The sequence below is a fragment of the Lindgomyces ingoldianus genome (genome assembly GCF_010093535.1).
Source record: "Lindgomyces ingoldianus strain ATCC 200398 unplaced genomic scaffold BDR25scaffold_61, whole genome shotgun sequence".
NCBI classification, from domain to species: domain Eukaryota; kingdom Fungi; phylum Ascomycota; class Dothideomycetes; order Pleosporales; family Lindgomycetaceae; genus Lindgomyces; species Lindgomyces ingoldianus.
In genome coordinates this window covers 168524-181397 of record NW_022985222.1, presented here as the reverse complement: position 1 = coordinate 181397, position 12874 = coordinate 168524, and the positions used below count along the sequence as shown (strand labels likewise).

The 12874-nt window shown below is 48.8% G+C and overlaps 4 protein-coding genes across 4 annotated transcripts; 2 read left to right on the top strand and 2 right to left on the bottom strand.

Moving 5' to 3' along the window:
* Positions 1-674: 674 nt before the first annotated feature.
* BDR25DRAFT_362981 (uncharacterized protein) lies at positions 675-2447 on the bottom strand (the record flags this gene model as incomplete). Its single annotated transcript, XM_033696662.1, has 12 exons — positions 675-731; positions 761-874; positions 933-939; positions 977-1057; positions 1131-1192; positions 1235-1413; positions 1445-1532; positions 1589-1708; positions 1765-2014; positions 2073-2245; positions 2275-2346; positions 2370-2447. The coding sequence occupies 12 exons, from the start codon at positions 2445-2447 to the stop codon at positions 675-677; spliced, it is 1281 nt and encodes a 426-aa protein (XP_033540098.1).
* A 97-nt stretch (positions 2448-2544) lies between these two features.
* On the bottom strand, positions 2545-3191 carry BDR25DRAFT_362980 (uncharacterized protein; the record flags this gene model as incomplete). Its single annotated transcript, XM_033696661.1, has 5 exons — positions 2545-2563; positions 2591-2671; positions 2708-2756; positions 2802-2853; positions 2892-3191. The coding sequence occupies 5 exons, from the start codon at positions 3189-3191 to the stop codon at positions 2545-2547; spliced, it is 501 nt and encodes a 166-aa protein (XP_033540097.1).
* A 4163-nt stretch (positions 3192-7354) lies between these two features.
* BDR25DRAFT_347319 (uncharacterized protein) lies at positions 7355-8455 on the top strand. Its single transcript, XM_033694250.1, has 2 exons — positions 7355-8099; positions 8150-8455. The coding sequence occupies exons 1-2, from the start codon at positions 7510-7512 to the stop codon at positions 8256-8258; spliced, it is 699 nt and encodes a 232-aa protein (XP_033540096.1). The 5' UTR covers positions 7355-7509; the 3' UTR covers positions 8259-8455.
* Positions 8456-10404: 1949 nt separating this feature from the next.
* On the top strand, positions 10405-11502 carry BDR25DRAFT_307857 (uncharacterized protein). The gene has a single exon (XM_033690920.1). It carries the CDS (start codon positions 10763-10765, stop codon positions 11414-11416), a length of 654 nt encoding a protein of 217 aa, XP_033540095.1. The 5' UTR covers positions 10405-10762; the 3' UTR covers positions 11417-11502.
* The last annotated feature ends 1372 nt before the right edge of the window (positions 11503-12874 follow it).

Here is a 12874-nt window from a genome sequence, read left to right as displayed (position 1 = left end):
AAGAGGGTGTACATTTCGCAAAGGGTAGGGCTGGGCGTTTGGGTCAGCAATAGTTCTCATAGTTCATTCTTATCGTAGAACAGTGATAGAAATACTTTTTACCTAGGCATTATCGGGTTCCGCGATAGAAGCTCGTCGTATACTAGTCAAGATTTGAGGAATCGAGCTCCAACCAACGCTCAGGGAGGGATTTGTTCCTCTTGATCCAGATATCGAGGTGACGATTGAGCGGGTATGCGGGGTTGCTGGTGATTGTCTCAGTGGCAGTCAACCTCGTTAGAGGGACAATTAACGGTTCGCGAGAGAGGCCAACAAACCCTGGGCGGAGCATTATATCCATAGAGCTAGTAAGACTCCGGTAGTATAACCATAAGAACCGTCCTGGAAAAGGGCTTCTATAACGTGGAGTCTCTTCTAAGCCTGCTGTCTATTTATATCAACAGGCTCTATCGTTGATCAAAGATCGACAACTTACGAGATCTGGTAGCGTCTTAACCTTGCTGCAAACCAGTCGTATACGGCACCTGGAAAACATGTCATGAGTTCGTCTTCTGGTTTCTCGTGGATATAAGGGTTCCGGAGGACTTCGTGGATTCCGATAATCGTGGCGTCTGACGTTGTATCGTTTCCAGTAGAAAATACCATTATCACCTCTACTGGAAGTTATCCAGCATTTAAAGCGCTGTGCTCTTTGGCGGAGTTCGAACAACCGGAATATCGATAATAGCTGACTGACTAAATTTATCTTTTGTTATCAAACTATCAGCGCGAGAAGCAGTTGGATTAGTGGTATTTCTGAGGTAGGCATTGATTTGAAGAACGCTTTTCCAAAGCAATCATTAACCTTAAATGGGTTTGGAATGAAGAAGGCGGTCTTTCATTGGTTCGCCTTCTTCAAGGGCATGATAGGAATCAGAAAGAGCACTTCTGACAGCCGTTCTGGCAAAGAAAAGGAAAATCGAGTCAAATTCCGGACGGAGATAGCCGCCCAACCCATGTCAAGGTCGCATGGAGTAACTCACTGAACTGCTTTGAAACGTCGGATGCTCGATGCAATCTAATTCCTCATCGAGCACGATTTCGGAAACAACATCCATCGTAAATGTCTTAAGGATTGTAAAAATGTTCACGGGCTTGCCTTCCGTAGCAATATCCTCGAATCGCTTGAGCAGATTGCCCTTAACCATCGGTGCTAGTTGTTGCACTCGAGTGGGAAAAATACTGTATTTAGCACTTGCCGCAGGATTCGATGCCTCTCTGAAGCGGTTTCGATGATGGAGAAGCCTGGAAATGAGAGGACTTCGTAAAAGGCGGCATTTTTCGTGAAACCCCAGCCGACTTTGGCCATGTTCTGAGAGGCATCCGGGTGGTTGATGTGAAGCTCATTAGGAGCAATACGGACCATAAGTCTTGCTTGGAATCCATCGCTTCTCGAAGGCTTAACGTTTTCTTAGCTTCTTAGGCTGGCGCTTAATCTTAAAGAGAAGTTGTGATTTGGGATAGGAGTTCCAATACCTCTCAAGCCTTAGGTTCTATTCGGTACGTGCCCAAAGGTTTCAGAGCTTAAATAGATCGCAGCAAAATGTACCCCGGCCTCGAAGCCGCAGCGAGAAGTGACCCCGGGTATCGAGAGAATGGACGGAAGAAGATACAATAGACGGCCGAGGACCTCCAAATAAGAGATACCATGCGTGAACCGCGCCACAGGCTGCGACAAAATTAGACATTAGACTCGAGAGTTTAGCAGTGGTGGTTGCGGTTGACAAGGTGCGAAAAGTGTGCAGACACTCCAGGAGAGTTTTCTGTCGAGGCGGCGAGGTGCTCTCGTGCGAGAATTAATCCCCAGGTGGGTTGTTGGACTCTAGGTGTAAGCACGTCCAAGGTCAAGGAATGCGGATCGTGTCTCACAAAGAAGCCAATACGCGGATCCAAATGTGTGCCAACAAGTCCCTCTGCCGCCCATCCTTGTGTGGGGTAGAAACAGTGCTCCATGCCCAAGGGCTGGACATCGCCTCTAAATGTCAAAGATATAACGCACACTCCTCACCATTCCCGTACTACGCCCCGCTCACTTATTCCACTGATTCGGGTCGGTCCTTGCTGCTGCTGCTTTGTATATTCTCAGTGGCTTCTTTATGGTCAGAGTTTGGACTGCTTCATGGAAAAAGATAACGAAATTCGGGATACAAGTTGTCCAACTCGTTGCGAAGTTCGACCGTTCTTGGGAATGGGATCCAGATGAACACTACCCCTTCCCCATTCGTTCTTGCCGACTATGATTGGAATACAACACTTGCAGTGGAATGGAATTCGTCGAATCTCATTTGGGCCATTTTGGATTAGTCTCTATCCATTGAATGCCTACCGACTACTAAAATAGCCTGGTTGCACTCAAAGCCGCAGACGTTTCCTGTCGACGTGATAGTGTCAACGCAAGCGTGAAGCATGTCTACTAAATACGTAAAGACTACCTAAAGAATTCAGAAGCCTATTACAATGTTCCCTTTCTTCCAATTGTCTTAGTGAGAAGGAGTATGGAGATGTTTAAAATTCGGTTATGCCTCTAGTTCGTATCTGCCCCTATATTTACCTTTCAACATAGATCCATGACTTGGACTTCGTGACATTCTGATTGCGAAGTGCTCTTCTGGTAAAATGTTCACGAATTAGGCTTTGGCCGCAACAGCTCACCTACTAACTCAGGTACTCGCCTTGGAAAGCGAGCCGGTTTTTCGATGAATTAAACTCCCATGGCCCTTCACATTAGCTGCACTATTAATCGTAATGTATGTGTAACTGACGCAGCACAAGTTTCCGAACAAGCTGCAGGGGTAATTCTGCTAGAATGTGAGGCTGCGACACTGTCTCTAATGGGTAAAGTACGCGTCTACGAAGGCGGCAATGTTGCCGCGACCACGGTGGTTGAACCTGGTCCTCCTGACGGCCCAGCCTGTGGAACGGTAACTGAGTCGCCGAGACCTAAAATTCCAGATTATGTCGTGCTCATCTCCACCCTGATCACCGGCGCAGTAACTCTTATAGTGTGTCGCTGATTCGAGCGAATCAACATTGAAACGCCTCGTCAAGGAATGCGCAACTTGGGATTCAAGGCCACGAGCTACCTCTTCGGGAATTTCCAGGCTGCTGACCAACAAACAGTTTTCGTGGACATGGACAGTGTTGCATTCCATTGCATCTAGGGAAGGTGCTCAGCGGCAGTAGAGTCGTTAGCGACAAGAGGAATATCAGGATTCTTGGCAACCCAGGCTATATATTTACTAAGCGATGTCCAGAGTGGTTCTCAGGGTTCAGGGTCATTCGTAATATTCTTCGCAATCGGGATTTCCACCGTCGCTTGAGCGGGCGTCAGAGTTGCTTCCGATGTGATGGACAGTAAAATGAATTGAAGAGATTTAGTGCACTGCATGGTGGCTTTGGCCAGGACTAAAAGAAGATGGTAAATTGTCTAGTGTCATCCGAAATAAGTCGGTCATTTACCGTCGGCCGTTTATTGTCTTGTTGTTAGTGGCAAAGGTGTCCCCAAAATTCCGAATCAACCTGGACATAATCATATCTAGAAACGGAAGGTTAGTGCACGGACGGCAATGCCCTGGGACCAAAATCTTGGGAAAATGAGGAATAAAGCCTCAGAAAGATACGTAAGCCCGGAGGGGGAAAAGTTGAAAGGACTTTGGACTTTTGTGCCGCTATGCAAAAACGAGAAACACGCGTAGTTGAATACAAAAACTAGCTCTATGAACATTGAGGTGGGACGCTCCACAAAATTCTAGAGCAAATGTGACCTATCCTTGGGAGCTACAAACATGCAGTTTTGGTCTAATAATAGTTGAAGTGCGCTGGAAATCCACTCATTCCATGATTGGGTTGACTTTCACTGAAGTTTTCAAGGTAAAAGCGTAGCTTGCTGACGGGATAGACCGTTCTTGATTGCAAATGTGGCAATCAAAATTGAACGAATCAAGATGTGGGTCCGTTGAACATTGCTGCGGTGTCCAATAGAAATGCAAACCTACCTTTATATCGGCTTGTGGAAGAGGGTGTCCTCATGGAATGACCGAGAAGGGTGTCAGTGGAGCGAGATCCATGGTCCTATTGGAGAAATGCATCACGCATATGATGCATACGAGAAGACTTGTTGATATCCAAATCTTAATGGTAAATAGCTGGAACTGCGGAACATGTGGTGGCCATAAAATGAGGTTGCGTCCGTTCCATAATTTTCAGGAACAGAGCGCTGAAAGTTTGGACGAAAGAGTATTTGGACCAAGGACATTGCTCAAGGATAGGCGAAAAACCTGCGCTAGTATTTCTTCGAAATAATGAGCAGAGCGACTTTACTGTGCGAAAAGTGCATTCCAAAGACCTATTCACTAGATGAGAGCGGTGGCGGGAGGACCACTTTAGGGAGCTTCAGGAAATTTTTGTAATGAGAAACGTTTGCGAGTGGAGGTTCACTACGAATAGGAAGCGTATCCTTAAAGATAAGAAGCAGCGGATGAGATGAAGCGATTATGCACACAACGCGCGTTGCATAATCAGATTGAAGGGTCGTAGAAAGAGGTAGGCTAGGCTGCAGTGAGACGAGACAGAATTAGCATTGGTGACTGGTTAATCACAACGGTTCAAAGAGATGTCTGCTGATAATTACAATACTGTGGAAGTCGGCTCTAGTCGACGATGGGGCATTGGAAAACAGATACGGTAGAGCCGCACAGACGGATGCCCTTCATTCTGCGTTCGTCAGTGTTGGCAGCTATTGACAGGAGGGGAAAGAAATCAGCATGGAGAAGGGATGTAGCATGCAATGTACATGCAAAATGGGAGAACGTAAATGCAATCCGTCAAGACGCTCAGTTCGCACTCAGCTTTAACTCACAACGCCTGCTGACTGACGATGCGAAAGGATCCAATAGGCCAGGAGACCAAATCTGGGCGGAATAGATCTGGTCAGAGTGCCGACAACGTGGCTTGGCGCCATCCCAGATGGATTTGAGGCAAAATCTCTTGCTTTCGAGGTGGTTGTATAGGTTATAGTGGAAATCTACGAAGGCCTATTTGAATTGAGTAGTTGGTAAGGCCAATCCCAATGTTCCAACGCCGCTGGGTGATCTTGAAAGTGACAATTTCGAGAGGCTGTGCGGGGGATGTCGATCGAGATAGGGATGAAGTTTCGTAGGAGGAATCGAGCTGGGATTCAGAGTATGCCTTATGTTTGTGTAGATGTTTGTCGCGCTCGACGGCTGGTGTGAGGCCCTGAGGATGTTGTTCTGATACTGCGATCTGTAAACTGAGAAAATTTTTCCTTCCATCTCGGGAATAGTACCGAACAAGATCTAAGATTTTGCAGAGTAAGCTGAACAATATTAGGACCATCAAAAGAAGATGGATAGAGTGACAGTGGACTTAGCGAAAGCCTGCCTGAAAGTCCCACTAGATATCGAAGCACGTTTGATAGAAGGTCGAAAGAGCAGCAGCCATGAGACAATAGAAGGCTCTCGTCGGGTTTCCGTTAGCATGGGCCCTAAATTTGCGATTGCGGTGGACTTTGTGATATTGACTCCTATTCTCTTTGATACGACGCATTTGAGAGGCCCCACATAGGATATAAGCTTCATCCCAAGGAAGCTGCGCATCCGATGATGGCAACCTGGCGAATCCCGAAGTGTCAAAGGTAGGATCCGAGGCTGACAAGCTTCTCGTACCTTTCTATTAACAGCCCGCTCGCAATAACCGTTGGCGCGGAATCTTAGATCAATAAGCCTTGGCAGGGGAAGCTTGAGATCTTTCGGGACAAATGGGGGTGGGTCAACTTGCTGTCAGTTCACGCGACCAGCCGATGCAACTCGGTGAAGAGAGAATTATGTTGCCAAAGCACAGGTCGCAAGCAGGCTGATTCAGAGGCTGCAGGTTGGTTTGTACTTGTGAGTGGCTGAAACTTGATGTGAGAGAAGAGGGAAGGTGTGCAGAAAAAGCCCACGGGATGCAGCCGAATCACAAAGTCAACCGTCCACCCCGCGTTCCTGGCGTCAGGGGAGCATGAACTGACCGTAAAATCTGGATTGGCACGGTCCAAAGATTCAAGAGGCGAGATGAATCTTGACGGTTCTGGACGCAGGGCGAGGCAGGGTAAGGGGAGGCTGTCCCCAAAAAGCAGAATAATTCAGTGCAAGGCTTGTGCGGGAGAAGAGCTAACCGAATGGGCTAGTCTATTCCACCAATCTCCACAAATCACGAGTGGCCACACTGTGTGCTTCTTTCGAACAGGCCAAAGCTCCTGGACAGCGTCAAGACCTCGCTCACAGTTTCCTGGACGGTGGATTCTAAGCTTGGCCGTGAAGCAAATTGAACGCGGCCTGATACGGGGCCAAAAATAAGGTGTCGCGTGCGTTCGAGGGAAGAAAGTAGGCTCACAATAAGTAAATCTCCGCGAAGTGGGAAGGCTCCGGACGTTTGTTTCAAGGCTGCGATGACATTCATCGAGAATTGCTGCAGTGCGATTCTGGAGAAGCGTCAAAATAGGTCAGAGATGCTGAGCGCACGACCTGTCCGACATGCTGACATGTCAGGTAACCGCACTGCAGCTGTGCGAGAGAACCGAATGCAGCAAATGATCGCCTCGCGACCATTATCATTAAGGTAGTGTCCTTGTTTTTACTTGACAAAAACGTTGGTGTACAGCTCTGATTTGGGCCAGGAGTTATGCCGACCAACCTCCGGCCGATAAGAGTGGTGCCCCTGATGTTAGGTGCCGAATTGGGACACTCCACTGCTAGTAGCAGGACAGCTCTTCCAAGCAAGGACTCGCCTCAGGCCGATTCTTTATTGCTTTGCCTCCATCGTTCGAGTCCAATAACAAGGTGTAAAATGAGTTCGAAAGGCCAGCAACTATTCCTGCCCACTGTGCGGCTCCAGATGAAGCGCTGTAAATCAAGCAATAACCGCCCGGCTGAAGTTGTCAGCCTGATGCGTGAGCAGCAATAATTGTGCCTCGACTCAGCAGCAAGCAACAAGCGTCCTAGGCGTGCAGGCGGCCGTTCATTTTAGGGATACGAAGCCACCGGGCTGCCATTCGCGACCGGCCTGCCCGTGTAAGTTTAGCACCAGGGGTTGAAGCGCTGTGAGTGGCCACCCTGATGCAGGATCGCTTGGTACCTGCGTTAGCACATGCAGCGACATGGCCACCAGCAGAAGCTCGAATCCGTCTGCCCCTGTGCTCACCGTACGCCCTTTTTCAACTGGACAGTTGTTTCCGGTCCGCGCTACCGTGCCCTTAATCTCCCGCCTGTACATAAGATACTCGCCTGCTCGCTGTACAGTCTCTTTTTTTTTCTTCACTCCAGCCAACAACTTCGAGCTCAGTCTACACTTGACCTTCGGTCGTCCATTCGTTGAACCAACTAGTAATACTCTCATTAATACTCCCTCCGCCTCATCCTCCCAACCTTCAAACTTTTTAAGTTCAAATCTTATACTCTCACATCCATCAAAATGCGTTCCTTCGCCGCTGCTGCCATTGTCGGCCTTGCCGCCGCTGTTCCCCACTACGGATACGGCTACCCCGAGGAGTCTTCCTCCGTCCCGGTCTACAGCACCCCAGTGTACAGCACTCCAGAGGGCTATCCCACCCCCAGCTCCACTGCTGAGGGCTACCCGGTCCCCAGCTCTTCTGCTGAGGAGTACCCTACCTATCCCAGCTCGACTGCTGAGGAGTACCCCACCTACCCGAGCAGCACGCCCGTTCCTTATGTGACCAAGACCGTCTACCAGACCAGCCTGTACACCGTTACTAGCTGCGCTGAGTACGTCACTAATTGCCCGGCCCACTCTACCATTGTCTACACAAGCATCATCCCGGCCTACACTACCGTTTGCCCCGAGTCTGAGATCCCCATCTACACTCCCCCGGCCAAGCCCAGCTCCACCGTCGAGGCTTACCCAACGTACCCAGTTGAGACCTCTGCTCCTTGCTCTACCACCTCTACTGTTACGGTTACCATTCCGTACAGCTCTGCCGCTCCATACTACCCCACTGGTACTGGTGCTCCTTACTACCCCCCTGGCACTGCCTCTAGCTCTGGGTAAGTTTTGTCCTGGTTACTTTCACGATTGTTTATTAATAGTATTACAGCTATGTCAAGCCATCATCTTACCCACCAACCTTCACTGGTGCTGCCAGCCATGCTCAGGTCGGCAGCTTCGTTGCTGGTGTTGGTGCCATCGCTGCTCTCTTCTTGTAAATGTCATCTTTCAATTAAGCTTTACCTCTGGTAGGCTATGACTTTGCATGATTGGAGTGCATTTTAGGGTTTCGGCTTCTCTTCGGTTGGGAAAATTGGCCCAAGACGATATCCACTTGTGTAGATGGTGCGAGTAATTGTAATTGTTCTGGGGTTTGGGGGTGTAGGTAGTAGAGAATTGTAGATCTTGATCTGAACCTTTGTGTCCTTGCAGTCGTGACCTTGAAACCTCTCGTTGCTATTTGTATAGTCGGGCGTTTCCTGTTAAGCTGAACTCGTGTTTGGCGCGCGTCCATTTTTTATGAGCCTGTTTTGCCGCCGATCTTTGAATATAAAGTTTCGCAATCTCCGGTGCTCATTTACCGCACATGTTCGTCCTTGGATCTCTAGCACGTGCCTCTTCCACCCTGCGTCGTGATCATGTGTCTCGAATTTCTCATTATCGTTGCACTTCTCCCTCTAATTGTTCAACCAACGTTTAAGCAGCCTCAAATGATCATCGCCTATTCTCTGAAGGTAACTTGGATTTGAAAATCGTAGGATTAGTGCTAGCTACGTGTAACCCTGAAAACAGCAAGGGGACAGCCGAGGCTGGAAAGTACCACCAGCCTGATTTCATCAGCGGCTTCATCTATTGCGCACGCTCTTGTCATGCCAATACGACTACTTCCAAAAATAACAACTTATGATGAAAAGCGATATGAGGCACTGCGATGAAGTCCAAATTGAAATCCGCCACGGGTTTCATGTAACCGTTGACCCCGCGATCGCGGGTGTATCAAGGAGAGCGAGTGAGATCAATGTGTTTGAAACATCCACGCCAATAAATTCATCCCATAATTTTTGTTCGTTGTTCACGGCTATTCAGATGACCGTATGTCAGTCACACCTGGGGGCCACGAAACGCAGTGGCCATAAAACATGGCACCCATAAAAGATGGCGGATGTCAGAGTCTTGTCAATCTGCGGCCGTGTTAATTTCAACAACATATCTTCAGCCTTGCTTTGTTGTATCCGGTTCCTCATCGAGGGATGAGCGAAATCCCCGCGTGAGCTGAGGGCCGACATGGAGGATGCGCTGGCGAGAAGGCGCTCACAGCAACGAGCGATACCGGTGTCATGCACTTCAAGACAATATACAAACGCCCCGAGTGTCAATCCAGCCCTTTCACGGCGCGACTTAAGTCTGACTGGTGTGAGATGACGCTCAAAGCCATCACCGCTTCCTGTCGTGGCCCGTCAGCATTGGATTTCTGAATTTCAGGAGATGAATTGTGGACGATGCCCAGCTCCGCGCTCCTCCGCGTGAGGGGAAATTGTGAGAAGCTGACTTTAGGTGCTCACTTTTCAATAGCTTCTTGCATATTTCACCCATCCCTGACAAAGATATCCAGGAACTCGTCAGCATCAGTGAGTAAGGTTGAAAGAAACCTTTCTCGAGGACTTAGATCATCTGATGGTGTCCCTGACAATCCGGGTTCGCGAGCAAGAATCTCGCCCAGCGAGCTTTGTTGTGGAAGAAGCAATGGCTGATTTCCTCTTCAAGCCTGCTGTCTATCACAACTGAAGGATTGCATCGCGAAATCACGATTTTCAAATTTCCACCGACAGCTTCTCCGTCGCCAGGTTCGATTTTCTCCCCATTCTTTTGTTCCTCTCCATGTCTTACCCCTGACAGCAAGATCGCTTGTCAAACCCGTCAACCACGCTTTCGCTCCAACTTTATTGCCATCAACCTTCTTACCCTGCAAAACATGCCTTAGCCCTCCCCGTCATCATCTGAACTTGCCTTGAGCCCCTTCGGTCTTGATCCACTTCTTAGACTTCCCCGAAGTCCGACCGCCACAGCTGCAGCCTTATCCAATGGTATTCCCCAGAGCCTCAAAAATGCGGGGGGCCCTCCATGGCATCCGGAGTTTTACGTGGGGCGCCGTAGCGCGCTGCATAAACATCCCCAAAGGACATTACAAATGCTCAGCTTGTCAATCACCCCCAGATTCTCGCAGCTCACTTGCAGAAGTGGTCCCGAGGATGAATTGAGTTGGGGTTAATTGCTCTAGCGAGGGCAAGGGCTGACCTGGTGATCGGATGTTGATGGAGACATCATTTCCTAGTCCCAATACTAACGACATAACGCTCATGATGGGCAACACTTATTGGCTAGTAGATGGTCGTGCTGTCTAGATTCTTGATGATCTATACTTTCGGAAGTGGTGACAAGCCCGGGCCTTCAGGGAGCTCGGCGGTGGAACGACGTCTGCCGTAAAGTTTACCAAGTGGGAATGAGCTGACTCTTGGTTAAGGAGCTGCAAACGCCTGTATTGGAATTTGCATACGGCGGTTGACCTTGCCCATCAAATATATAAAGAGCAAGGTTACTCAGAGTCCAGGGTATTCTTCACATCATCTCTCCTACCTGCGGTGTTCCCAGACCCTCATCTTCCTTCTTTCAGTAGCTATTTGCTATACCACCCTTCGTTAAGATATCGCCAGTCATCGCCAGCATGAAAACCTTCACTGTTCTCACAACCCTCCTGGTAGCAGCCCTCGCGGCTCCCTCAAGCCTAGCCAGCCCCATGAGCCTCGAGGCTCGAAAATCCAAAGCCAAATGCCCTGTCAATAGCGCCCAACCAGACGGCAAGCTCCCACCAGGCTCCATTTCGACTTCTCTGCTGCTCCCCATCTCGGCCAAGAAACCCAACAAAGCCTTCCCCGCCACCACCACCGCCGTCGTCACTCCAAATGACAAATGCACCATCTTTAACCTCGACCTCCCCGCCGCCGCCACACAAGGCAAAATCTGCAACCTCGTCTTCGACTTCCCATCATGGGCTGACGCACCGGGTCAGTTCACCTTCTGGGGACCAGGCCACTTCACCTTCACGGGATACGCCATCGGTGTGGGTGCTGTTGCTGGGCAAACCACGTACAACAACCAACCCGCTCCCGGCCCGAGTCCACCAAACCCGCCCCCGGTTATGCAGCCCGGTAACAGTTATATCGTTAATGCGGCGCCGTGTGGGATTCCGGCGAATGCGGGGACGGTTACGGTTTCTGGGAGTCTGTGCTCGAAGGATACGACGTTCACGTTTAAGCAGAGTGATGTTTGCTGTCCTTTGGGCTTCTACGTTGTGCTTACTGATGACCCGAATGCTTAGAAGGTGAAAAGGGGGGGTGAGGATGGATGAGAGGGGCTCTGGGCGTGTATGAAGCATGATATTAATATCTACCAGCTTTAATTCAATGTGTTTATCATATTACTTTGCTCTTTTACTCTCAACCTTCCATTTCTTTCTCTTCCTCTTTCTCACAACGCGAAGTAGGTTCATGGGCACATCACGACATGGAAATCCTCATCACCTTGCACTTCAACATACCGCCGCGTCAGCACCCTATTCCCGGCCGCCACTTCATGAAATCTTGATTGTTTTGGTCAAAAATTCCGGAAAGAGCCCATACCGAATCCGTCACAAAATATCTTGGAACACGTCTCCCACATTTCCAATATGTCTTCACTCTCAATTCCAAACAACTAGAGCGAGCTGCTCATCGTCACCCACATCACTCTTTGTAGATATCGCTGCTCATGTGCTTGTTGTGCCTCTTGTTTGTACTACGGGCGTTATTTGCCTATGAGCCGGCTCAATCCCCGTCCTCAGACTGCTAGTTCCTCGCTTAAAATGTATCGCTACAGGATATCAAGTACCGAACTCGGTCCAAGTCATAAGATTAACTTGTAGGTCCTTTAGTTCCGCGGTCTCCAACGTGTTCTTTTGTGTGCCTAGGATTCTCTAATGCTGTAGGCCACATATTCTACATTGGTCCTTTAGATTCTCAAATCTCAATCTGGTGTTCTACTATGCTTAAAGTGTCATCCTGGGAGTCTAGCGGGATGTCCTCTACATAACACACTGCTCCCGTTGTTTTGTCCTTATTCCTTAATCTGAACTAAGTCTCTGGGACATCCCGCATAAATGGTCCGTCAGGGTTTTTTTTGAAGTATATACTACATGAGCTATAGGCTAGGTACATTGGTGCTTTATTTCTCTCCATCGTCCTATTGTCTTTATTGTCAACCAAGGACCCAATATCCAGAGTATTCTTCCTATACGAAGCAAGGTCAGAGGATTGCCCATAGTTTCTCTATAGTCTATCATCTCCTCATGTTAGGCATCCCTATCCCTAAATCAATTGAGCGATCGCGCGCTGGTTGCAGCGCGGAAGTGAAGGAGTATTTGTACGAAGAGCGAAGGGTGTTTATTAATTGGTTGAATATCTCTAAGATATTTAAGTAAGAAGGCTGGATCTAGCGGGCTATCAAGCTGCTGTTGTTCAGGTGCAGTGAGGACCTTCGGGACGACTATCGACCTATTATGATGGATTATCTTGCAGATCAGCTAATCTTCACATACGAGTCGATTTTCAACGAAGGAACAGGTCGGGGATACTGTATCATGGGCCGCAGAGCTAGAGCTGTCAAGGGTAACAGCAACCTCTGGCGTTGTTGTTGGTGTTGCTGCATTTCGTTTATCCTTATTCTTAGTCTGCCCAAGCTCCGTGAGTCCCTTCACACATAGCGTCAACTTCAAACGGTTTCCTGAACCTTGAGTGTTTAT

Bases quoted from the DNA above. Each gene is read 5' to 3' on its own strand.
- BDR25DRAFT_307857 (XM_033690920.1), top strand. From the start codon at position 10,763: ATGAAAACCTTCACTGTTCTCACAACCCTCCTGGTAGCAGCCCTCGCG.
- BDR25DRAFT_347319 (XM_033694250.1), top strand. From the start codon at position 7,510: ATGCGTTCCTTCGCCGCTGCTGCCATTGTCGGCCTTGCCGCCGCTGTT. The intron at 8,100-8,149 runs GTAAGTTTTGTC...ATAGTATTACAG, and splicing joins GGCACTGCCTCTAGCTCTGG to CTATGTCAAGCCATCATCTT.